Below are 27,727 nucleotides of genomic sequence, written 5' to 3' on the forward strand. Positions count from 1 at the left end.
AGTGGGTTGCCATTTCCTTCTCCATATAATGAGCTAAGTTCCCTTTAATCTAATCTCATAATTGCCAAGTGAGTCTTTTATTATTAATTCAGCTTACCATGTAACTACACTGAAAAAGGAAATGGCATTTTGGTTTGTACATCAGTTGTTTATGAGTTTCCTGGGCATCAATCAGCCTCCCTGGATGCATCAATTCTGGCCAAAATCAAATTGATGACCATGACAGACTGCCATTATTGAAGGTCTCTTGACAAGAAGATCATCAATCATCCGTATTTCCCCGAGATTGTCTCTTATCTCTATATAGGCTTATTGTTTAAGATAAATTAGGTTCATTGTAAAAAAAAGAAAAAAGATAAATGTATATAATATATATTACAAGTAATGTATATTATAGACAAAACTTTCTACTAGTCTACCATCTATTCTCTAAGTAATCTGTTAGGGCAGGAATTACTGATCCAAATTCATTAATGAAGAATCTGACTCAGCAGTTTGTTCACTTACTCAAGGTCTTATAGTTAAAAAGTAGACCTGAAAACAGATATTTTAATTTCAAATTTAAGGTTCTTTTTACTACACCACAGTTTTGTAAGCTCCATCCTGGAAACTGTCAGTGAAAAGCCTTTTCTTTGTTCTTCCATAGAACTGTTGGCAATACTTCTCAAAACATATGATTTGCAGTGAACTTTGGCTCCTTCTGTCCTTTACATTTTGAGGAAAGAAGCTAAACTACAATTGCCAGGCAGAATGCTAGGGCTTACAGATCTCAAGCAGGTTATTGAAGGGTACTGAAGAATTCTGTAGCTATACCAGAAACAAGGAGCTCCTTCAGTTCAGTTCAGTTCAGTCGCTCAGTCGTGTCCGACTCTTTGTGATCCCATGGACCTCAGTGTGCCAGGCCTCCCTATATATCACCAACTCCCGGAGTCTACTCAAACTCATCTCCATTGAGTCGGTGATGCCATCCAACCATCTCATCCTCTGTTGTCCCCTTCTCCTCCTGCCTTCAATCTTTCCCAGTATCAGGGTCTTTTCAAATCAGTCAGATCTTCACATCAGGTGGCCAAAGCATTGGAGTTTCAGTTTCAGCATCAGTCCTTCCAATGAACACTCAGGACTGATCTTTAGGATGGACTGGCTGGATCTCTGAAGGGACTCTCAAGAGTCTTCTCCAACACCACAGATCAAAAGCATCAATTCTTTGGTGCTCAGCTTTCTTTATAGTCCAACTCTCACATCCATACATTACTACTGGAAAAACCATAGCCTTGACTAGATGGACCTTTGTTGGCAAAGTAATGTCTCTGCTTTTTAATATGCTGTCTAGGTTGGTCATAAGTTTCCTTCCAAGGAGTAAGCGTCTTTTAACTTCATGGCTGCAGTCACCATCTGCAGTGATTTTGGAGCCCCCCAAAATAAAGTTTGACACTGTTTCCACTGTTTCCCCATCTATTTCCCATGAAGTGATGGGACTGGATGCCATAATCTTAGTTTTCTGAATGTTGAGCTTTAAGCCAACTTTTTCACTCCTCTTTCACTTTCATCAAGAGTCTCTTTAGTTCTTCACTTTCTGCCATAAAGGTGGTGTCATCTGCATATCTGAGGTTATTGATATTTCTCTCGGCAATCTTGATTCCAGCTTGTGTTTCCTCGAGCCCAGCATTTCTCACGATGTACTCTGCATATAAGTTAAATAAGCAGGGTGACAATATACAGCCTTGACGTACTCCTTTTCCTATTCAGAACCAGTCTGTTGTTCCATGTCCAGTTCTAATTCTTGCTTCCTGACCTGCATATAGATTTCTCAGGAGGCAGGTCAGGAAGTCTGGTATTCCCATCTCTTTCAGAATTTTCCACAGTTTATTGTGATCCACAGAGTCAAAGGCTTTGGCATAGTCAATAAAGCAGAAAGACATGTTTTTCTGGAACTCTCTTGCTTTTTTGATGATCCAATGGATGTTGGCAATTTGATCTCTGGCTCCTCTGCCTTTTCTAAATCCAGCTTGAACATCTGGAATTTCATGGTTCACATATTGCTCCTTGGAGTCCAGCATATGAGAACAGGTTTTAGGTTTCATGGGGAAATAGAGAATTTGGTATTTTAAAGGAGGTGGAGTAAGGGAGGAGATCTTAGTGGCCAGAGACAGCATAGCCAGTCAGGAGAGTCACTCAGAAGAAATATAAGAAATAAGATGTTATACTTTTTGAGTAGGAAGAGGGGGAGGATGGGGGAAAAAAAGGCAGTGAAGCTGCTTTGAGAGACAAATATGTTACAATAACTATAATTATGAAGGGCCTCATATGAGGAGGGACAGAAAATTGGAATCTATCTCTATCCTGCCTGCTGTAAGAGGTGGTCATTTGGAAAATTAAGTCACAAAACTTCAGATAAAAAACAATCCTATGTCATATTAGCTCTGCCTCCTGCCTTCCCTATAGAAAGTGACTCCCTAGGAACCACTACCAGCCTCTGTGTGGGTGATAAGGCAAGCTTGCTTATGAGACCTCTGTGGGGCTGCAATATCATAATCTTCACTTGTTTTCTTAGCATGTTACATCAATTATGCATTTTTAATAGCTAGTGTTAAATTGAAAGGGCAACATGATTTTCTTTGGTTTACTCTGAAAACTGAATTCTCTTTGATCTTAGATTATTGATTGTCTTGATTCAACATGTTTTTCCTGTTGCAAAATGTTCATTTAATGTTGTAATTTTTTATGAACTCTGTCTCTCTCCCTCAGTGTCTCTCTGGTCAGAACAGCTTTGAACTGTTTTCAAAGTCACTTAATGGGATTTTTTTCAGCAATTTCTGTGTTATTTACAGAGTAGAGTTGCTATTAGGTAGATGGAAAACTTCAGCAGCAGGAACAATTTGTGCTCCCAAGTAGTAGACACCTTTTTTAGCAGTAAACTTATGGAAGAAAGCTATGCTGTGAAAAGTATCCTTTTGGTTTTGGGGTCCATTTTATAAAAATATCTTTGAAAGATATTATCTAATGATGGCTGTTTACATTGAAAACTGTGGATCTAGATCCTGAGATTCAGCCAGCATTCTTTGATTCAGCCCAGGCAGTCACATTAAAAAGGAAACATGTATCCTATAATCAGAGGGCAGAATTGCCATCAACCAGATGACACCTGGCTTTTCTTTTGTCTTCTGTTTTCAATTGCCACTTTCCATCTCAGCAGGATCTATACTTCCAGGGACATTTCCCTGACTGAGAAGGTGAACGTCATTTTATTTGGACTGTGTCATGTATACACTTCACAAGGATAGAGATAGCCAGAACAGGAAATATTTACGTGACTGTAACTTTTTCTAGGCACCCAAAGTACAAGTATAGTTCTTTGTAACCTTCTTAGTTTGAACCCAACCAGTTCTTCACTTTGAATGTGAAGATCAGACAACATAAGATAGGACTAACAGCAGTTGAAGTCAGGGGGCTGGAAATGTTCTGAGCTTGCTCATAATTTGGGAAGCAGGTTAGGAGATCCCACATGAGGGTTTCCTATACAGGTTGAGGATTCAGGGTAAGGCAGTAGCACTAGGAATGAAGAGAAAGAGAGATTCATTGATATGTGTCTGTGGTAAAGGGAGCATACCCAGAGAAAATAGAATCATCAGAATTTCCCTAGCACTAAGTTAAGAATCTTGGCTACTCAAAACACTTAGAATGAATTTCTTACTAAAAAGTTCCTTGTACTTACTGGCAAACAGTTTGTCAGAGAGTGAGGAAGTGCTAGGTTAGTAAATGCAGGTAGAAGATGCATACATAGGTAAGGGGCATCTTGCTTTGAGAAAGGCTGACACTATTAACTGCATATTAGACATGAGTTGTCACTTAACAAAAGGCCTTTTCCCTTTGTGAAAGGATTCATGAAATGTTTCTTCTCTATAATGATCACTTAGGGCATTTTAGATATTTGATTATATCATCAGGAAGTTATTTTTCCATAAAAGGAGCCACACTCATATTCCAGATGGAAACACTGTGGCTACTAATGCCAGGCTATGTTGTGATAAAGCCTGAAAGGTTCAACTTTAAAGGAAATAACTGAAATTTTGCAAGATGAACTAGAGTTCAGTCTAATTTAATATGTTGGATCAGGACCATAGGGCTTCTTGTTCTTTTCTGAACCTCTACCATACTATTGAGAGCTCTCAAGTAAAATGGAATAAGGGAAGATGAATTGCATCCTTTTGTGAAGCACAGTGAAAAAATTCAACTGCTACCTAAAACAGAGAGTACATACTGGTATACCATGGGCCAGAAAAAAAAAAAAAGGTTTTTTGGTCTGTATGTTTCCCCAAAAGTTGATACTAATACTTAAAAATCAAAATATTATATATTCAGTCTTTCAACTTCACTGAAAACTTGGAAGCTCTCATATCCATAGTTACCCTTTTCAGCAAGTACGACGATAATCTTCTATGAAAGAGTAATGACTGCCCTTTAAAGCACAGCATGTTTTCTGTAACCTGTGTTTAATATCCAGCCTTCCTTTTCTTTTAATTGCCATATCTACCTGGCTATTCAGGTCTTTGTGTTTTTATCCCCCAATCTGGAAATTTAATGTTTTGAAAAGAGAAATACATTCAGATAACCCAAAAGATACCAGTCAAGACCAGATCTCACGGAAATCCTCTCTTTACCAGTCCTTATCATCCATCCTCCACCTAACTGCTCTAGTCATCTAGCAGGACCATTTTCACCCAACAAATGCCTGTGAGCACTTACTATATTCTACATGCTTGGGATACAGCAATAAGTAAGGCAGGGAAAAGTCCCTGTTTTTATGAAGTTTACATTCTAATGTGTGTGTCGGGTGTCGGGGGAGACAAGTAGAAAACAAATATGGAATATGATATCAGATAGTAGTAAATAAAGTAAACAGAAATAGAGCCAAGTGAGAGGGAAAAGAATGTGATGGGTAGTCCATCAATGCATGAATAGATCTAGAAAATTTGGCATATGTACACAACGGAATAGGCTTCCCCAAGTGGCTCAGATACTAAAGAATCCACCTGCAATGTGGGAGACCTGTGTTTGCTCTCTGGGTTGGGAAGATCCCCTGGAGGAGGGCATGGCAACCCATTCCAGTATTCTTGCCTGGAGAATCCCCATGGACAGAGGAGCCTGGCAGGCTATAGTTCGTGGGGTCACAGAGTCGGACATGGCTGAGTGACTAAGGACAGCACACAGCAGAATATTATTCAGCCTTAATAAAGAAAGAGATTCTTGTCATTTGCTACAACATGGATGAAACTGGAGTGCATTATGGTAAGTGAAATAAGACAGACAGAGAAAGCTAAATATAGTGTATGATATCACTTATATGTGGAATTTTTTTTTTTTAAGTTGAAGTCATAGAAACAGAAAAGAGAAAAGTGATTGTCAGGGGATGGAGGGTCAGGGAGAAAATAGGGTGAGATTAGTAAAAGGGCACAGATTTCGGGTAGGTGAATATGGTTGGAGGAGCTAAGGTATAAAATGGTGACAATAGTGGGTAACACTGGATTGTATCATTGAAATTTGCCAGGAAGGTAGAAATGAAATGTTCTCACACACACAGAAATAAAAGGTAGATGTGTGAGGTGATTGTTAATTAACTCAATGGGGGGAGTCATTTCACAACTTACAAATCATCATGTTGTACACTTAAAATATCTTACAATTTTGTTTGTCAGTTTTACATGATGGCTCAGATGGTAAAGAACCTGCCTGCAATGCAAGAGACCTGGGTTCAATCCCAGGGTCGGGAAGATCCCCTGGAAAAGGGAATGGCTACCCACTCCACTATTCTTGCCTGGATAATTCCATGGACAGAGGAGCTTGGTGGGCTACAGTACATGGGGTCACAAAGAGTCGGACATGACTGAGTGACTATCACTTTCACTTTTTTTTTTAACTCAATAAAGCTAAAAGAATGTTTTAAAGAAAGAGATTGGGTAGTACTATCTTATAAAGAGTGACCAGGGAAAGCTCTATTGAGAAGGTAGTATTTAAACAGAGGCTGTAAGAAAAGAGGGAGTGAGTCATAGGAACTGCTGGGGAAAGAGTGTTCCAGGCAGAGGAAGTGGCAAGTGCAAAGATCAGGAACCAGGACCATGCTTGGTGAGCATGAGAAATAAAAAGGAGGCCAACAAAGGTCCATCTAGTCAAGGCTATGGTTTTTCCTGTGGTCATGTATGGATGTGAGAGTTGGACTGTGAAGAAAACTGAGCGCCAAAGAATTGATGCTTTTGAACTGTGGTGTTGGAGAAGACTCTTGAGAATCCCTTGGACTGCAAGGAGATCCTACCAGTCCATTCTGAAGGAGATCAGCCCTGGGATTTCTTTGGAAGGAATGATGCTAAAGCTGAAACTCCAGTACTTTGGCCACTTCATACTCATTTGAAGATTTGACTCATTGGAAAAGACTCTGATGCTGGGAGGGATTAGAGGCAGGAGGAGAAGGGGACGACAGAGGATGAGATGGCTGGATGGCATCACTGACTCGATGGATGTGAGTCTGAGTGAACTCCAGGAGTTGGTGATGGACAGGGAGGCCTGGTGTGCTGCAATTCATGGGATCGCAAAGAGTTGGACACGACTGAGCGACTGAACTGAACTGAGTGTATGCAAAGTTTAAGGCAGATTGTGGTAGAAAATGAGATCAGAAATGTCTTGGAGGACATGGCAAAGATTTGGGGTTTCATTAGTGTGGTGGTGGTATGGTTAGTTGCTATGTCAGGTCTGACTCTTGCAATACTATGGACTATGGCCCACCAGGCTCCTCTTTCCTTGGGATTTCCCAGGCAAGAATACTGGAGTGGTTAGCCACTCCCTTCTCTAGGGGAACTTCCAGATCCATGGATCAAACCCGAATCTCCTACATTGCAGGCAGATTCTTTACCGACTGAGTTACCAGGGAACTGAAGGTTCTGTAATTGGACGGTTCTGACTAGAGAAATGATATGATCTGACCTTAGTATTTAAAGGGAAAATCCAGATACTGTGTTGAGATTAGACTGTAAGGGAACAAGGGGCAAGCGGGGAGACCAGTTAGGGGGGAAATGCAGTGAGCCAGGTAATTGATGCTGGTGGCTCAGACTCAGATAGTAACAATAAAGGTAGGGAAAGTGCTCAGTGTAGATGTGTTATAAAGGCATAGCCATCGAATTTCCTGCTAGACTACATAAAGCATGTGTGAGTATAGAAAAGAAAAAGTCAAGGATGATTCCAAGGATATTTGGCCTGAGCAACTGGAAGGATGGTGATGGAGATGGAGAAAGCAACTGGAGGATCAAGTTTATAGGGAGGAGAAATCAGGAATCCTGTGTGGGACATGTGAAGCTTGATATGCCTACTAGATATGTTTACTAGTGGAGTTTTTGAATTGTTGTCGAATAGGCAGTTAGGAATACAACTCTGGAGTTTAGGCAAGAAGTCCGAGCTAAAGACAAATTTGGGAGATGGCAGCAAATAAATCATGAGCAAAACTGAGGTGGAGATGGAATGAAATCATCTAGGGACTGAGAAGAGGGGACCTGAAACCTGGGGAACTCTAATGTTTAGGAAGATGGGAATTAATAATCTCAGTTATTCATGGTTTAGACACATTTCCTTGTAGAAGCCATGGGAGGCAGCAGTTTTACAGTGTACCTTGGTTTCTAGTGTCAGATTATTGGAAGTGAAGGGCAGCTAGTGGTTACTTTAATCAAAGGAAAATGGATTTATTTTAAAACTCAAGGCTATTTCTACCTCTACTGACTGACTACATAAGACCCCCCTCATTATTTTTCCTCTGAGCAAGTTTTTAATTATAACACTTCATATATTTTTTGCAATTTTTTGTTTCATGAGTAAGGTTTGTCTTTCTTTGTACCCTCACTGCCCTGCAGACTATAAACCCCATGCAGACTTAAGGATGTCTATTTCCTAATACCTAACACAATGCTTGCTATACATGCTCCTCAATAATAAAAGAGAACAGTATTCTTTCATTAACCAGAAGGGGTTCTAAGTGCCTATTAGTGGTGAGACACTGCCCAAGTTACTGAGGATACTTAGGTGCAGTTGAGTCTGGCTTGGAGGATCTCTAAGCCTAAAATGAGACTGAGATGGACAGGAACAAAACTATCCTTGCAACATGGTTATGTGGACATGATCAATGTCTGCCTTTCATGTAGGTGGACAAGTGGTTTCTAAGTGCAGACAAATTCCATTTAATAACACTTTGAGCATGATATACTTCATATCATATCATTATTATTTGAACCTCAAAGTGACTCTGCAAGATAGGTATTATTACCCCTATTTTATAGATGAGGAAACTAAGGTTTAGCCTGTCTAATCAGACAAGTTAGTCCTATTAAGGCAGGCAATTAAGTCAGTGGCTGCACTGGGATCTCCTGAAGCAGGGTTTCATTTCACTGTCCATGTTAGACTCCTCTATACTTAAACACTCCATTATTTTAAAATAAAATCATGTCCAGCATCATAAGAAATGGTGCTAAAGAGATAAAAGCATTATTCTCAGACTAATGACATTTCCCTGCTTCTCCTAGAGCTGCTGGGCAAGGTCAAGTATTAGAGCTGGTGGGAAAATAGAAATTCCACCTTGGCTACAAGGTACAACTAGGGACCTTGCTGATTGAATCTGTTCTATTGCTCTATAGCCTAGACAAGAACACTGAGAACATTTGTTCAGTTACATTTACAAAACCTTTGCTAGATGCACATATACAGAAAGTATTTTGTCTTTTGCAGTAATCAGGAGTCATGGCAGGGTAAGAGCCAATCTCGGAAGCTGCTCCAGCTGCTGGAATTGTTATTCCTATATCTACTTTTCTCTCTTTTATTTGTAAATTTATAGTTTCTTTTCTTTGCCCATTATATGCAATTTCCACCCCATATGGAGTCATCTCTGGAGAGTGATCTACATAAAGGCCAAACTACTTAAAAATATATGCACTTGCTGAAGGCCTTGAACACCAGGTCATATCATGAAATATTGTTCATAATCTTCATTATAACAATGGTAAAATATTATATGATACTAGTCCTTATTTCTATTTATATTCTAGTCAGGGAATTTAATAAGCGACTGTTTCTTATCTAATAGTAAAACCTCTAGTATTTCATTTAAGCAATATAAGATGAAGGTGAACTAGAGAGAAAAATTTAAATATCAATGCCCATCAAATTTTATGTAATACTTATAACCAAGGTATTTTTTCATCTCACTTGATTTTTAAAAATTTTTATTTATTTCAATTGGAGGAAAATTACTTTACAATATTGTGATGTTTTTACCGTACATCAGTATGAATCGGTCATAGGTATACATTTGTTCCCCCCATCCTGAATCCGCCTCCCACCTCCTTCCCCACCCCATCCCTCCAGGTTGTCACAGAGTCCCTCTTACAATGTTGGTGGGAATGCAAACTGATACAATTACTATGGAGAACAGTATGTAGATTCCTTTAAAAAATAGGAATAAAACTACCATATGGCCCAGCAATCTCACTGGATTTAACACAGTTTAACAGTATTTCATGTCATCTGTCCATTTTCTAATGATATGAAAGATCATAGGCATTTTATGGTAATATCCACAGCAAAAGAGAGATTTTTCCTTAAAAATAAAAAAAATGATTAATAGAAATTTATACTAGATAATAAAATCAGGCCAGGAAACATACCTAACTTCAATAGTTACTACGTAGCTAAACAAACTATAGTAAGTTATAAAAATAAATACCCTTTTTACGCAGCAGAACACTGGCATGTTTTCGTCCATTTCGATTTTCCACATGGCAGGTATAATTCGCCAGGTCAGCCTCCACCACTGAATCAAAGATGAGTGCCAACTCAACTTCTTTTTCTCCAAGATGCTCTTTGAGGAGCCTGAAATAAAGGAAAGTACTCTTGGCTAATTGGTTTGATTTGGGGAAAGCCCAGTCATGCAAAGACTGAAGACAGTTATTGTAGCTCACTAAAGTCTCCAGTAGGCTGATAGGTGTAGGTGCAGAAACTTCAAAAAGAAAACACAAAAAGTGACTTTTAATGTGAAGATCATATGGGAAAGGAAAAAAGTGAGGAATTCACTCAGAAAAAAGAAATATTAACGTGCCACTAGGCTCTGATAAATGAAGCCAGTATGATTTGTGTAGCAAACAGGAGACACTGGGCTCCATATTCTAAGCTGAGCTTATGAAAACAAACTGGATTTTTGCATCATGACATGAAGGGGAAAAATCTATAGAAATGTAGGTTTTGTGTTAGAGTTTTGACAACAGGGGGTAAGACAGTTAAAAAGGGGGGCCTTGAAAAGAATTGCTTTATAAGAAATAAACTAAGGGTGGTTAGTGGCATTCTATCCCCAAATATCAATAAGAAGCCTGTTCTCTACTTTCTCCTGCCTTTTGTCCAGTGCAGACATATACCCCTAATCCTCCAATGTACTACTATGGCCCTTCTTCCCCCCGCCCCCCCCCACAACATTGCTCACCATTTGTCTTTCTCCTTCCCTCTGCACCCTCCTACCCCCACAAGAGAAACTGCCTTATGTGTATTTTTTTTCATAGTCCTGCCTTTTGCTTTCTCAAGTGAGGTTACAGGTCTTGAATGGCCAGTAACAGTTGTTCTTCACAGAGGAGCTGAGTTGCCAGGAAACTTTCCTGAGGGGTGCATCTCTTATTTCTTTGGAGAGCTATATTCTCGCCAGTGGCCAGCTGCCTTCTGGGTGAGGTGAAAGTGGGTACCCTGCTGACTTTTAGTTTCTATCTCCTGCTTTAAACCAGAGAAGGAGCAAATTGTGAGTCTAAGTAGTGGAAAGCCTGCCATTAAGGTCTAGGGTGAGGTTGTTAAATATATGAATTTTCAAGAGGGAAATTCTCATCTCCTTTTTGGACACTTGGTTATGAAGGCAGTGAAGAACATTCTGATGTATTGGTATTTACCATAAAGTTGGAAAAGACAACTGTACTCAGAGAAAACTGGGTTATAAATATGGGCCTCCCACTTACAAGCTCAAGCTGGATTCTTACAAAGTAATTAACTCAATGGCACCTTAATATAACTCATCTTTAAGTTGGGAAAAATACCTACCCTCCTTAACTTTGTTGTGGGGGTAAAATGGTTTAAAGTGATTTTAAGATTAAATAGCAGATGCAAGAGCAAATGAATGTCATTAAACACCAACATTTCATTATCCAAAGGGAAACTGTTTACATTTTGGCTCCTCCAAATATATTTGTATTTATACATGTTGATACTTAAATTTGGCTTGGATGAATCTCTTCTGGATCCCCTCTGAGAGAAGGGAAGGCTTAAAGTTGGGTTGGTGGAAGGGAGTTCTTGGAATATGAGACTCCCCCGTACTGAAATCCTAAACACAGATTATATACACGTTTTTAAAATTAACCCTATTTCTGTTACGTTCCAATAATATACATATCAGAGAGTTTATAATACTGGCATTTATAACTTGAATAAATCTCCTTAGTATAAGAATTTTCTTAATCGTATTTTGCTGGTAGTCTATTAATATTTTTCTTCTTGGCTAAACTTGCAGTTCTCTTCTCTTTCCCCTATCCCAACATAAACCTAAACAAGGAAAAATGGGAATTTACTGTCTTCACAGTTTATGTTGAATTTTACTCCATTTTATCCCTGCTATGTGCAAATAGCACTATATGCAATTTTTTAGTTCTGTGTGACCCTCTATGGAATAACCCCCTTTAATGCCAGAAGCTGCTTAAGCACCACAAATTAAATTTGATTTAAAGCTTCACGTGTAGGGCAGCCACAGCCTTTGCCAGGCATGAGGCAGAAAGCTGATCCTGTCCCGCCAGACCAAGCCTTTCCCTCTTCATTTCTAATGCAGTTTCCAAAAACAGCTCTTCACAGGCTGCAGAAAGAATCTGGAGAGAGGATTTGAAAAATGATCCTTCATCCATCTATTAATATATATGAGGTGTCTTAATTATCAGCTCTTGAAAATATAGAGGGGACTTGCTTTTTTGGAATTAAAGAGCAAGTTGGTGTTTACGTCTATAAATTACTCTGCAGAGCAGTCACAATTTCCTAACAAATATTGATACATAACAATCTATCAATGATTCTTTATCATTCCCCTAAGTGCCTAGCTCTGGGATAGACAGATATTGGTGTTAGAGAAATGTAAGCATTAAAAGATCAGGTGCCTGCTCCCAGTAAGCATTAACATTTAAACAAGGGAAGAAAATCTACATAGCTGAAAAAGTTAAAGGAGGAATGAGGTAAAACAGGGTGGTATAGTCATGCTTACAATGGAATTTCAAAAAAACAACAACAGACTATTATTTACTAAAGTAGCTGGAGATGGCTTGAGAAGACTGCCTAAACAAAAGGAAGAAGGAAGCATTTCCTAGGAGAGAAGACATAAATAGGTTTTTGCAGACTGTTTGACACTGAAGGGACTGGTTTTGGGGTGGGGGATACAAATGAGGGGATCTTGGGATATACTTCAAATAACTTCAGAAGTATCTCACTCCAAGGATTAATATTGAAGGCAAGTTATAGGCAACAGTGAATACTGACAAAATAAAAAATACTAAATTCAGGTGACAGAAATCACTACTTTTAAAAGTTTTATTGTTAAGACCTATTATTTAAAAAGTCATGCTAAAAAAAGTTTGGAAGTTTTCACTCTCACCCTTACAACAAGAAAAAAGTGAACAAAATGAAAGCCAACAACTCTTCTTAGGTTCATCAGAGAATTGAGGTCACAGGGCAAACTCCTGCTCTGCGAATTTGAGATAGTGAGGCAAATACTGAGAATCACAGTGCACTGGGAGCAGAAACCCAGGAACAGGAACCAATATGAATTAAAAACAATTAATTGATGAGTCACTGTAGGGCTAGTATGGACTAGCTTGAAAGTTAAAAAAACTCCATGAGATCTAATCTTAGGGGTGCCTCATTCTTTCATGAGCTTTGCTTCCAAGATCCTGTCCAGGTTTCAGGGTGAAGATCAGAGACATGTTCCTTTACGCTTTGGGCAAAGGAGGAGGGAAAGGCAACAATCTTGAAAGGAGCCTAGAGCACTCTTTCTTCTTAACAAAGGCATGCCCTCAAGGGAAACTTCTTTAGCAGAGCCTAAATTACTTGAGTTTTACCGAAACTGGAGGAAAGAGAAATATCTAACTCCAGCCTCCTCAAGCCTTCCTGTTTCATCTAAGAAAAGGAGGAAAGCTGAGAAGCATTTGTAAAGGTCAGAGCCTGAAGGCACAAGCTGATGAAAAGACTAAGACTTTATCGCAGTGTTATAGAATATTTACCACCATACCAGTCAAGGGCTTTTAGATGAAAGAATGGCCAGGCTCAGACCCTGTTTCAGAAGCAGTCTCTAGGAGAACTGAAAGAAACAGTGGAGATGTAAACAAGTACATTATAGGAAATTTTAGCCTTTTACACCTGCAACAGTTAGAACTGGACATGGAACAACAGACTGGTTCCAAATAGGAAAAGGAGTACGTCAAGGCTGTATATTGTCACCCTGCTTATTTAACTTCTATGCAGAGTACATCATGAGAAATGCTGGGCTGGAAGAAGCACAAGCTGGAATCAAGACTGCCAAGAGAAATATCAATAACCTCAGATATGCATGTAACACCACCCTTATGGCAGAAAGTGAAGAGGAACTAAAGAGCCTCTTGATGAAAGTGAAAGAGGAGAGTGAAAAAGTTGGCTTAAAGCTCAACATTCAGAAAACGAAGATCATGGCATCCAGTCCCATCACTTCATGGGAAATAGATGGGGAACCAGGGGAAACAGTGTCAGACTTTATCTTTTGGGGCCCCAAAATCACTGCAGATGGTGACTGCAGCCATGAAATTAAAAGACGTTTACTCCTTGGAAGTAAAGTTATGACCAACCTAGATAGCATATTGAAAAGCAGAGACATTACTTTGCCAACAAAGGTCCATCTAGTCAAGGCTATGGTTTTTTCCAGTGGTCATGTATGGATGTGAGAGTTGGACTTTGAAGAAAGCTGAGCGCTGAAGAATTGATGCTTTTGAACTGTTGTGTTGGAGAAGTCTCTTGAGAGTCCCTTGGACTGCAAGGAAATCCAACCAGTCCATCCTAAAGGAGATGAGTCCTGGGTGTTCATTGGAAGGACTGATGCTGAAGCTGAAACTCCAATACTTTGGCCACTTCATGCGAAGAGTTGACTTATTGGAAAAGACCTTGATGCTGGGAGGGATTGGGGGCAGGAGGAGAAGGGGACGACAGAGGATGAGATGGCTGGATGGCATCACTGACTCAATGGACATGAGTTTGGGTAGGCTCCGGGAGTTGGTGATGGACAGGGAGGCCTGGCGTGCTGTGATTCATGGGGTTGCAGAGTCAGGTATGACTGAGTGACTGAACTGAACACCTACAACTATAGAAAACAGTAAACACAGCTTAACTCCTAGCCACATAAACATAAAATCTTACTCTAAAGACATGTCTACTTCAGTCCCTTTTATCTGATAATTACATCTGGTTTTCAAACAAAAAATAAGACATATTAAAAAGAAAAAGTTTTGAAAAGACAACACAACCATCAGAACCATACTCAGATATGGCAGAGAATGATCAGAATGAGGATATAAAATAACCATGATTAATAAGTTAAAGTCTCAAATGGAAAAAGTTAACAATATAAACAATATATTGGTAATATAACATGAAAAATGGAAATTCTAAGAAGGAATCAAAAGGAAATGCTAGAAAACAAGACGTTGTAATAGGAATAAACAGTGCCTTTCATGGGCCATTAATAGACTGGATGTGGCCAAAGAAAGAATAAGTGATCTTGAAGAAAGTCAATGCAATCTCCTAAACTGAAATGCAAAGAGAACATGGCAAAAAAGGAACAAAATATTGAACATCAGAGGTATAACTACAAAAGGAGTAACATACATATAATCTATGTTCAGTTCAGTTCAGTCGCTCAGTTGTGTCTGACTCTTTGCGACCCCATGAATCACAGCACACCAGGCCTCCCTGTCCATCACCAACTCCTGGAGTTTACCCAAACTTAGGTCCATTGAGTCAGTGATGCCATCCAGCCATCTCATCCTCTGTTGTCCCTTCTCCTCCTGCCCCCATGTTGCCAAAATACAAAACACCAAACTACGAAAGAGAAAGGAACAATAGAAATATATGAAGTAATAGTAACTTAGAATTTTCCAAAGATACCAGAACACAGATGCAGGAAGTTCAGAGAATACCAAGCAGAGTAAATTTTTTTTAAATTTTATTTTATTTTTAAACTTTACATAATTGTATTAGTTTTGCCAAATATCAAAATGAATCCATCACAGGTATACATGTGCTCCCCATCCTGAACCCTCCTCCCTCCTCCCTCCCCATACCATCCCTCTGGGTCGTCCCAGTGCACTAGCCCCAAGCATCCAGTATCGTGCATTGAACCTGGACTGGCATCTCGTTTCATACATGATATTTTACATGTTTCAATGCCATTCTCCCAAATCTTCCCACCCTCTCCCTCTCCCACAGAGTCCATAAGACTGTTCCATACATCAGTGTCTCTTTTGCTGTCTCGTACACAGGGTTATTGTTATCATCTTTCTAAATTCCATATATATGCATTAGTATACTGTATTGGTGTTTTTCCTTCTGGCTTACTTCACTCTGTATAATAGGCTCCAGTTTCATCCACCTCATTAGAACTGATTCAAATGAATTCTTTTTAATGGCTGAGTAATACTCCATTGTGTATATGTACCATAGCTTTCTTATCCATTCATCTGCTGATGGACATCTAGGTTGCTTCCATGTCCTGGCTATTATAAACAGTGCTGTGAAGAACATTGGGGTACACGTGTCTCTTTCCCTTCTGGTTTCCTCAGTGTGTATGCCCAGCAGTGGGATTGTTTTAAAAGCTACATCTTGACGGATCATATTCTAACTGTAAAAAGTGGGAAAAAATGAGAGAAAAATCTTGAAAGGATTCAGAGGGGAAAAAAAAAAACTTACCTATACAGGAATAAAAATAAGAAACACATCTTTAGAAACTATATAAGCAAGAACAGAGTGGAGTGGAATATTGAAAGTGTTCAAAGAAATTTACAACCAACCTAGAATATTGTATCCATTTTTCCTTCAAAGGTGAAGGAGAAATAAAGACTTTTTCAGACAAATAAAAAGTGAGGGAATTTGTTGCAAGTAGACCTACACTGTAAAAAATGTTAAAAGAAATTCTTAAGAGAAAATGAAAATTAAACAGGTCAAATTTGGATATTCATAATGAAAAGAAGAGATAGGAGTGAATAAAGGTAAAATGTCTTACATTTCCTATTCATAATTAATCTAACAGGTAACAGCTTGTTTAAAATAATAATAGCAATAAAAGCAGTTGTACAAAGTTTTGAGGATCTGATATACAGCACGGTGACTATACTCAATAACATGATATTGTATGCTTGAGTGTTGCTGAGATTATTTTTAATTTATTTATTTTAATTGGAGGCTAATTACTTTACAATATTGTAGTGGTTTTTGCCATGCATTCACATGAATCAGCCATGGGTGTACATGTGTTCCCCATCCTGAACCCCCGTCCCACCTCCCTCCCCATCCCATCCCTCTGGGTCATCCCAGTGCACCAGCCCTGAGCACCCTGTCTCATGCATCGAACTTGGACTGGTGATCTATTTCACATATAATAATATACATGTTTCAGTGCTATTCTCTCAAATCCATCCCACCTTCGCCTTCTCCCACAGAGTCCAAAAGACTGTTCTTTACATCTGTGTCTCCTTTGCTGTCTTGCATATAGGGTTATCATTACCATCTTTCCAAATTCCATCTATATGTGTTTGTATACTGTATTGGTGTTTTTCTTTCTGACTTACTTCACTCTGTATAATAGGCTCAAGTTTCATCCATCTCATTAGAACTGATTCAAATGTATTCTTCTTAATGGCTGAGTAATATTTCATTGTGTATATGTACCATAGCTTTCTTATCCATTCATCTGCTGATGGACATATAGGTTGCTTCCATATCCTAGCTATTATAAACAGTGCTGCTATGAACATTGGGGTACACGTGTCTCTTTCAATTCTGGTTTCCTTGGTGTGTATGCTCAGCAGTGGGATTGCTGGGTTGTATGGCAATTCTATTTCCAGTTTTCAAGGAATCTCCACACTATTCTCCATAGTGGCTATACTAGTTTGCATTCCCACCAACAGTGTAAGAGGGTTCCCTTTTCTCCACACCCTCTCCAGCATTTATTGTTTGTAGACTTTTGGATAGCAGCCATTCTGACTGGTGTGAGATGGTACCTCATTGTGGTTTTGATTTGTATTTCTCTGATAATGAGTGATGTTGAGCATCTTTTCATGTGTTTGTTAGCCATCTGTATGTCTTCTTTGAAGAAATGTCTGTTTAGTTCTTTGGCCCATTTTTTGATTGGGTCATTTATTTTTCTGGAATTGAGTTGCAGGAGCTACTTGTATATTTTTGAGATTAATTCTTTGTCCGTTGCTTCATCTGCTATTATTTTCTCCCATTCTGAAGGCTGTCTTTTCACCTTGCTTATAGTTTCCTTCACTGTGCAAAAGCTTTTAAGCTTAATTAGGTCCCATTTGTTTATTTTTGCTTTTATTTCCATTACTCTCGGAGGTGGGTCATAGAGGATCCTGCTGTGATGTATGTCAGAGTGTTTTGCCTATGTTTTCCTCTAGGAGTTTAATAGTTTCTGGTCTTACGTTTAGATCTTTAATCCATTTTGTGTTTATTTTTGTGTATGGTGTTAGAAAGTGTTCTAATGTCATTCTTTTACAAGTGGTTGACCAGTTTTCCCAGCACCACTTGTTAAAGAGATTGTCTTTTCTCCATTGTATATTCTTGCCTCCTTTGTCAAAGATAAGATGTCCGTAAGTGCATGGATTTATCTCTGGGCTTTCTATTTTGTTCCATTGATCTATGTTTCTGTCTTTGTGCCAGTACCATACTGTCTTGATGACTGTAGCTTTGTGGTATAGCCTGAAGTCAGGCAGGTTGATTCCTCCAGTTCCATTCTTCTTTCTCAAGATTGCTTTGGCTATTTGAGGTTTTTTGTGTTTCCATACAAATTGTGAAATTATTTGTTCTAGCTCTGTGAAAATACTGTTGGTAGCTTGATAGGGATTGCATTGAATCTTTAGATTACTTTGGGTAGTATACTCATTTTCACTATATTGATTCTTCCAATCCATGAACATGGTGTATTTCTCCATCTATTTGCGTCCTCTTTGATTTCTTTCATCAGTGTTTTATAGTTTTCTATATATAAGTCTTTTTAGTTTCTTTAGGTAGATATATTTCTAAGTATTTTATTCTTTTCATTGCAATGGTGAATGGGATTGTTTACTTAATTTCTCTTTCTGTTTTCTCATTGTTGGTGTATAGGAATGCAAAATTATGTTAACTATGTGAGCTTAACTAATAAAATGGTATATGTCAATCATACCTCTATAAAATGAGAGTGAAAATGTAACCTAGAGAATGGAAGAAAATGTTTGCAAACCATATATTTGATAAAGGGCTAATATCCAAAATATATAAAGACCTTTTTACAACTCAATATAAAAAACAAACAAACAGACAGACAACTTGATTGAAAAAAATGAGCTAAGGACCTGAACAGACATTTCTCAAAAGAAGGCATACAAATATCCAACAAATATATGAAAAGGTGCTCAAAGTCACTATCATGAGGCAAATGCAAATCAAAATTACAATGTAGTCACCTCAAATCTGTTAGAATGGTTATTACCAGAAATACTGGCAAGTATGTGGAGAAAAGGGAACCCTGTAAACTAATGGAAAACAGTACAGAGATTCTTCCAAAAATTTAGAGTTAGAACTACCATATGATTCAGCAATTTCACTTTTGGGTATATATCAAAGGAAATGAAATAAAGATCTCAAAAACATATTTGTCTTTTCATGTTCATTTCATCATTATTCATATTAGGCAAGATATAGAAACTAATGTTTATCAGTAGGTGAACAGAAAAAGAATATATGGTTTATATGTACAATGGAATATTATTCAGACTCAAAAAAGAGAAAATCTTGAAATTTGTGACTACACAGGGGAATTGGAGAATATTATGCTAAGTGAAATAAATCAGACAGAGAATGAAAAATACTGAAAAATATTGTATGATATTACTTATATATGGACTCTAGAAAAGCAAAACTAATAGTAACAGAATGGCGATTTAAAGAATCAGGAGCTGGAGGGTAGAAGAAATAGGGAGATGCTGCTCAGTGGATGAAATGGGGAAATGCTGGTCAAAGAGTACAAACTTTCAATTATAAGACGAATCATTTCAGAGTACCTAATGTATAGCATGGTGACTATTCAATGATACTGTACTGTATCCTTGAATTTTGAGAGGAGAGTAAATCTCAAGTGTTTTTACCACACACACACACACATGATAACTGTGTGGTGATGGATATGTTAATTAGTTGATTGTGGCAATCATTTCACAATGTATACATATACCAAAACACTACATTGTATACCTTAAATATATACAACTTTTATCCATCAATCATACCTCAATAAAACTGGAATTTTTTTTAGGTCACACAAGAAATAGAGGAAAGAGAACTGAATCCTCCAAAATAAAATAAAATTTGTAATTCTTGGATCATAGGGTAGTTCTCGTTTTAGTTTTTGAGGAACCTCCATATTTTTCCACAATGGCTGCACCAATTTACAATCCCACCAATAGTGTACTAGGGTTCCTTTTCCTTCACATCCTCACCAATATTTGTTGTGTTCTTTTTGATGAGAGCCATTCTATCAGGTGTGAGGTGATCTTTCATTGTGATTTTTGCATTTCCCTGATGATTAATGTTGTTTAGCATCTCTTCATGTGCCTGTTGCCCTTCTGCATTTCCTCTTTTGAAAAATGTCTATTCATGTTTTCTGCTCATTTTTTTAATTGAATTGTTTTTGTTTTATAATGAGTTGTGTGTGCTGTTCCAGTGTCTCTTTATTGTAAATAGTCCCTTAAACCAAGTTGAATCCTCCTTTGATGACTAGGTATGTTGCAAGTCTCTATGTCTTTATTCTGAGTATGAGTAATAATTATCTAGGAATAATTGAGAATGTCATTAATAGGAGATAGTTTTTTTTAAACCCTCTTAAATAAACAAAATCTTTATTTTAGTGTCATTTGCTTTAAAAAAAAATTCCTGTTAAAGCCTTATTAGTCAAAGACCAAGATCAAATTCATAGGCTGACACAAACAAAAGATTTATTGATTGGATCTACTATGGTAGGAATGCTCCAGAGGACCTGTGGATTGTTTCTTGATTGAAGGAAGAAGAAAGCATCTGTTGTAGTGTTTAGGTTCTCACAAAAGATTGAAAATGGTCTAAAAAAGCAGGGATAATTTCTGAATTAATTGCAGCTTCTGAGGCAGTTGGTGGGGATGGGGGAGGATTCAGTAGGAACTGCGTATTGTCATGAGGTGAAGGTGGTCTACTAATTGGGTATTCCAAGGAATATAACAATAGCAAAGCAGGTCTGAGGATCACTGAGAAAAAAACAGTAGTCATTCAAAAGAGGTGGGGGTCATTACAGCCTTATACAACTGCTTCACAACCTTGGGAGAAACTGTTTTCTGTTAGCTTTGCAGCTGGCTTTATCTGTCTGTCCTCCCAGCCTGATTAATAGCTAGACTGCTTATTCTCAGTCCAAACTAATTTTTACTCTTTCAGTCCCGAGCAGGTTTTGGCTCTTTATATCCTAAGTGTGAACTACAAGAGATAATTCTGAGCAATTGAGGATTCTTGCTAGCTGTGTTCTGATAAAGTCATTCTAGCTCCATTGGAACTGTGAATCAACTGCCCAAGAACTGCTCTTTCTCAGTCTCTAAACTTCAGATTTTTTATGTGTAAAATAAACTTATATGATTTATTTCAAATGTTATAAAAATTCAATGTAATTCGGGATGTCAAAAATTTTTTGCAATATACTGTGTAGTATAAAAACATGGAGGAATTATTATTATTATTTACTAATTATAGGTTCTTGTATAGAGCAGCTTATAACACAAAACACCATATTTGAGACTAGGCATCTATAATCTGTTTAGTAAATGAAGAGAGAGAACAAATATGTCTTAGGCAGGTTTTAAATATTTTATGCCTAGGTCAAGGTTAAGACCCACTGTGGAAGTGAAGCTGTGAATAGTAGCTGTGAATAGCTAATTAAAAATCATTCTTCATGTAAGTGACATTAAGGTTGCCTTTGGGTAAAACTATGCTGCTTATGAAGTTTACCTTTCCACTGAAGGCTCCTTATGATTTACTAAATCTATACTTACATATAGGTATGATGAGATTTGAAACTTATTTAAATCAAAGGCAAAGTGATCACTCAATATTCCTTCTTCCAGTGGGATGAACTGAGAGTGGGAGAAAAGAAGAGATGATGTGCGTGTTTGGGGGTTGTTTTGTGACATTTTTATAGTTCACTGTGGAGGCAGCCAGAGCAGGTGGGGATGTTTCAAGGCGCTGAAAAAGCATGATGGAAAGTTGTCAAAACAGACCCCTTCCTTTTGCCTTGGGCTGTGTGGCAAAAAATTATATTCACAGCTCCATATTATTTGTTTAAATTGGTGAGATGTTAACAGGTTATTTTGTGTCTTTAGCATAGATTCACCCTATTTTAAGAATAAAATCCTTTCATATCTCTATTACATTCCCTCCTTTGTTAAAGAGTATTTGACTCACTCAAGAAATGTACACATTAAGGTTAAAAAAGGATGGAAACAGAAGGCTGGACAGTGGTAGAAGCATGAGTGAAGAAAAACAGAACTTACAAACAAAGCCCATATTCAACTTATAGCCTTTTAGGAATTGAAAGTAAATTATATTATTTGCATTTAATAATCTTGTCTGAAAAGCCTTAAGATAAATTGAATATGTTTTTCAGATCAAGAATTATAAAAGATTTGGTAAACTTGTTGTATGGTATTGCCTGGGGGAAAAACATTAGCTATTGATAGGGAGATTTGTAAAGTGAAATTTATAATAGAAAATTACTCTCCATTGGGGCAAAGCAATTGCACTGAAATTCACGCAGTCTCCATCGGCAATCAGATGCAATTCACAACCCTGCAGGGAAGCTTAAAGACTGTTATTTCTTGTTTAATAGGATTAGTTCAATTTCTCTGGCATTTTTTATTAGAACTGTGGAATATATACCTCGCTGCAATTTTTTTTTAATTCTCAAGTCTCTGGTAAGATTAATCAAAAGGAAATTATGTAAAGGTGTGGAACTGGGATGGCCTTGCTAGAATGCTCATACCCAAAGACTACTCCTTTTCATGAATTCTCTTATCCTACTTCACAAGCTGTTCCCATTAACTTTAAACAGAGGGATAGAAATTAGGAAGTCCTCTCCTAATGATAGTTTCTACTGCTCTCTTCCAAATAATTATTTGATTTGTCTAAATAGACATGGAGCTTGTAGAGAGCAGCTTGTTGCAAGGACTTTAAAATGGTAGGTAAAAATAACCAAATTTTCACAGTTGCAGTTTATGCTACTGCATATGCAAAATTCCCTTAACATCCCTACAGATGACATCTTTTGGAGTCTGTGGAGAAAGGCTGTAATGTGGTTTGATAGGCTGGCAGCTGTGATTTGATACTACATTTAGGTTCAGATTTTCTTAGGCTCAATCTCTTAGCAACATCACAGACTTTGTTAGGGCTATGCCAATTTCTGCCTAACAGGAGATAAAGGGGAATCTGTATGCCTAGAGTGGAGTTTGAATCTCTGGTAATAGGTTGCAAGTAAGGAGATACAAGTAACTATGATGGCTAGAGAAACCCAGAAAACAGTGAGAACTCCAAAATCCTGGTCAGGATTTGATCAAATATGCTAGTCAAACTACAAGGGAACTGCTGAATAAAGAGGCTGTACTGACTATAATCTGAGTAACTTTATTTCATCAAGCCTTTGATAAATATCCAAGCTTTTTCCTTAGGTAGATTTTTTTTCCTTCAAAGTCTCTACTCCTCTGAGGCAATACTAAGAGATAAAAAGTGTACAACACATGCTTCAAGTTCAAGCTGTTGCCCAGGCAATGGAGAACCTAGGCAGTGTGGTTAGTCTTGCCAGATCCATTGCTGTGGTGGCATCTTCTCTATAAGTTAACTGCTTGAAAGCAACTTATTTACATTCCCACTTCTTAGATCTAGTGGGTAGTGCACTTCTGACATATGTGCACAACACAAGAGCTGTGATTCAATTAAAATATGAAGCAAGTACAATACCCTGAGGGAGAGCCATGCATCCAGAAGGAAATTTTGCTTGCAGAAATTCTTTTGAGGGGAATCTTCTACTTAACACCTTTAGCATTCTGCTGTCAGAACTGTTCCCTTTGGAGAATACACATGGGCTATGAAAGAATGCAGATCTTTTCTTGGTGGAACTAAATGGTATGATTAGCAACTATGTTTGATAAAGCTACCAGATTTGTTCCAATTCACCATGTGGTATAAAAATCTTCTTTCAAGGACATTGGTTTTGGAAGCCAGAAGACAGAATCTAGTAATTAACTTGTGTGTTAGCATAAATGGCCATAGCCTGAAGGAATTCCCACACCCATACAAGCTCCCAAATAGATCATAGATCACATAATTAATATTACAAAATGGCCAACTGTGTGTTTCTCTTGGCCAGGATTCCCTGCCTCTTTGTTTGCATTCTCTAGTTAGCTAGTAAGGTTTTGTGAAATTTTCAAAACAAATTCCATGTTACTTTCCTCCCCTGCAAATACAGGTATGTACCCTTTGTTACAGGAAGGGTTACAGATGGTGGAAAAGAGGATGTAACAGAATGAAATAAACAATGATGTTTTGCAAGTCCTGAAAGGTTGACTTCCTTATAGCACTTAATATCTGGTTGATTAATTTTGCACTTAATATAATGTCTAGGACTGGATTAAACTGTTTTACATATGTGTGCTTTGTCTCCCACCACTCTAGTTATTTGCTGCTAGAGCAACTGCATGGCCTAACTTTTCTTTTGTGAAATGGTATAACCACGTTTGAGTGTAGTTTGGCAGGTTCTTAAAAAGTTAGATAATCCTGGAGAAAAAAAGGATAGTTAGAAGGCTGCCCAGGTGGCTTAGTGGTAAAGAATCCACCTGCCTATGCAGGAGATGCAGAAGATGTGGGTTCAATCCCTGGGTCAGGAAGATCTCTTGGAGAAGGAAATGGCAACCCACTCCAGGATTCTTGCCTGGGAAATCCCATGGACAGAAGAGCCTGGTGGGCTACAGTCCATGGAGATGTAGAGTTGGACATGACTAAGTGACTGAGCATGCACAAGTAAAAAAATAAGGACATTTGAAAGAAATATTAACTTTAGTTAATAATAATGTATCAATTTTGGTTCTTTAATTTTAACAAAAATACCATAGTAACTTAAGATGTTAATAACAAGAACAGCTGGGTATTGGGGGTATGTACAAACTTTCTATATGATCTGCTATAAACTGAATGTTTATTCTTCCATCCCCAATTCATTTGTTGAAATCCTAACCCCCTAATGGGATGGTACTAGAAGGTGGGGCTCTGGGGGGGTGCTTAGTTCATGAGAAAGGTGCTCTAATGAATGAGATTTGTTGTTATTATTTAGTCGCCGTGTTGTATCCGACTCTTATGTGACCCCATGGACTGTAGCCCATCTGGCTCCTCTGTCCATGGGATTATCCAGGCAAGAATACTGGAGTGGGTTGTCATTTCCTTCTCTAGGGGATCTTCCTGACCCAGGAATTGAACCTGTGTCTCCAGATTGGCAGGCAGATTCTTTACCACTGAGCCAACAGAGACTGTAATGAATTAAGATTAGTGCCCTTATAAAAGACACTCCAGAGAGCTCTCTGGCCTCTTTTGCCACGCGAGGACCAGTGCACCATCTGTCAACCAAGAAGTGTGCCCTCATCAGCCACTGAATGTGCTGGTGCCTTGATTTTGCACTTCCCAGTCTCTATAACAGTGATAAATAAATGTTGTTTAACCCCCTCAATCTGTGAAATTTATAGCACCCAGACAGAATAGGACACTATCTTTATAATTTTTCTGTAAATCTAAAATTATTCTAAAGAAGTTTTTCCAAAAAAAAAGCTTACAAAGAATTAATACAGTTAAATGTATACCGACTATCTAAGTCATCAATTATATGTCTAGATATTTATCCAAGAATAAAGGAAATATATATGCAAACAAAGATGCAAACATGTATGTTCAGAGCAGCTTTATCTGTAATAGACCTCAAACTGGAAACAACCCAAATGTCCATCAACAAGTGAATGGATAACCAAACTGTTTACATCCATATAACAAAATACTACTGAGCAATAACAATAGTGAACTACTGATAAATGTAACAAGACAGATACATCTCAAAATAGTCATTTTTAAGGAAAAAAAAGAATACATACAACATGATTCTGTTTATATAAGACTATAAAATGCAAACTGATTGATAGTGACAGATAGATGAGTGTTTTGAAAGAAGAGGGGCATTACCAAGGGGTACCAGGAAACTTGTGGGTAATTTATATGTTCAATATCTTGATCGTGGTGATGGTTTCATAGGTAGATACATTTATCAATCAGCCCTTACAGATTGTATACTCTAAACTGTGTGTTTATTGTATATCAATTATGTGCCAGTAAATCTGTTTATTTTTTAAAAAGTCCAACTAGTCATGTATGGGAGACAGGAAAAAATAATCTTAGGCTCATATAACTACTACCCTTGATCATGAAACATAGCTCTATGCTTTTTGGTAGTGGAAAATTTGCTACTTTGTACCATTCTACCTTCTACTGGCTCTTTGAGGACCAGTTTCTTTCTCTGAAAAATGAAAAGTGACCATTGAAGTCTTCTATAAGCAAATACATGAGAATAATTTTAAACATGTATCTTCTCAAATAATTTAAAATAAATTCATTTGCATTAATTTCATAAATCTTAAGTTGAAATTGTCTAATAAAGTGTTACTTATTAGGAACTTTAAAGATTAAATGTATGCAGGTCAGGAAGCAACAGTTAGAATTGGACATGGAACAACAGACTGGTTCCAAATAGGAAAAAGAGTACGTCAAGGCTGTATATTGTCACCCTGCTTATTTAACTTATATGCAGGGTACATCATGAGAAAAGCTGGGCTGGAGGAAGCACAAGCTGGAATCAAGATTGCTGGGAGAAATATCAATAACCTCAGATATGCAGATGACACCACCTTTATGGCAGAAAATGAAGAAGAACTAAAGAGCCTCTTGATGAAAGTGAAAGTGGAGAGTGAAAAAGTTGGCTTAAAGCTCAACATTCAGAAAACTAAGATCATGGCATCTGGTCCGATCACTTCATGGGAAATAGATGGGGAAACAGTGGAAACAGTGGCAGACTTTATTTTTTTGAGCTCCAAAATCACTGCAGATGGTGATTGCAGCCGTGAAATTAAAAGACGCTTACTTCTTGGAAGAAAAGTTATGACCAACCTAGATAGCATATTGAAAAGCAGAGACATTACTTTGCCAACAAAGGTCCGTCTAGTCAAGGCTATGGTTTTTTTCCAGTGGTCATGTATGGATGTGAGAGTTGGACTGTGAAGAAAGCTGAGTGCTGAAGAATTGATGCTTTTGAACTGTGGTGTTGGAGAAGACTCTTGAGAGTCCCTTGGACTGCAAGGAGATCCAACCAGTCCATTCTGAAGGAGATCAGCCCTGGGATTTCTTTGGAAGGAATGATGCTAAAGCTGAAAGTCCAGAACTTTGGCCACCTCATGTGAAGAGTTGACTCATTGGAAAAGACTCTGATGCTGGGAGGGATTGGGGGCAAGAGGAGAAGGGGACGACAGAGGATGAGATGGCTGGATGGCATCACTGACTTGAAGGACGTGAGTCTGAGTGAACTCCGGGAGTTGGTGATGGACAGAGAGGCCTGGCGTGCTGCGATTCATGGGGTCGCAAAGAGTCGGACACGACTGAGTGACTGAACTGAACTGAACTGAACTGAACTGAATAATATAAATGATAGTAAATAATACAATGTATATTTTTTGTTTTACACTGCTATATATTCAACAAGCAAAATGAAAAAAACACATTTTAACATTAGCTGCACTAAAATACTGATTTACTTTCCATTTCATGATTCTTAATAGGGGTGGAGTCCCAATTCCTATCGAAGTGAGAAAAGTATATTATATGTCACCATCTCTGAAATCAAAGAGATAATTTGATTGACTACCACAGACTGAGTGAGGTAGAAAAAATTACCTCTTACAAATTGTACAAATGTGATCATATACATAGGATTAGAAAGCCAGTAGAATAGTCGTAGAATAGATGCCTATACACTAGGGAGTTATCTGTCTGAGAGGAGAGTGAAAAGAGGTTGAGGGATGTGTTAACCTGAAAGTCACTTTCAGGATGAGCAGTGAGTACTGGGAAAAAATAAACACTATTCAACAAGAGTCAACAGTTCTTTTGACAAGTACTAGCTTATTACTGCCACCACAGCTTTGCACTTATGACATATGAAAGTTGTCTGTTTCCAGGGAATAAATGAGTATTTTCCCTGTGGTCTGAAGTCACCTATAAAGTTTGGATCTTTGCTGGGACTGGAGAAACAGTGGCCTAAGCT

General features: G+C 38.0%; 1 protein-coding gene across 1 annotated transcript in view; it reads right to left on the minus strand.

Moving 5' to 3' along the window:
• The window catches only part of IL1RAPL2 (interleukin 1 receptor accessory protein like 2), a 560,200-nt gene that overhangs the window by 19,089 nt on the left and 513,384 nt on the right, over positions 1–27,727 (minus strand). Inside the window, exon 7 of the mRNA XM_070366574.1 lies at positions 9,752–9,897. Within this exon, the coding sequence (XP_070222675.1) occupies positions 9,752–9,897 (146 nt within the window). The remainder of the gene's footprint in view (positions 1–9,751; positions 9,898–27,727) is intronic.

This window comes from Bos mutus, chromosome X (genome assembly GCF_027580195.1).
Source record: "Bos mutus isolate GX-2022 chromosome X, NWIPB_WYAK_1.1, whole genome shotgun sequence".
NCBI classification, from domain to species: Eukaryota; Metazoa; Chordata; class Mammalia; order Artiodactyla; family Bovidae; genus Bos; species Bos mutus.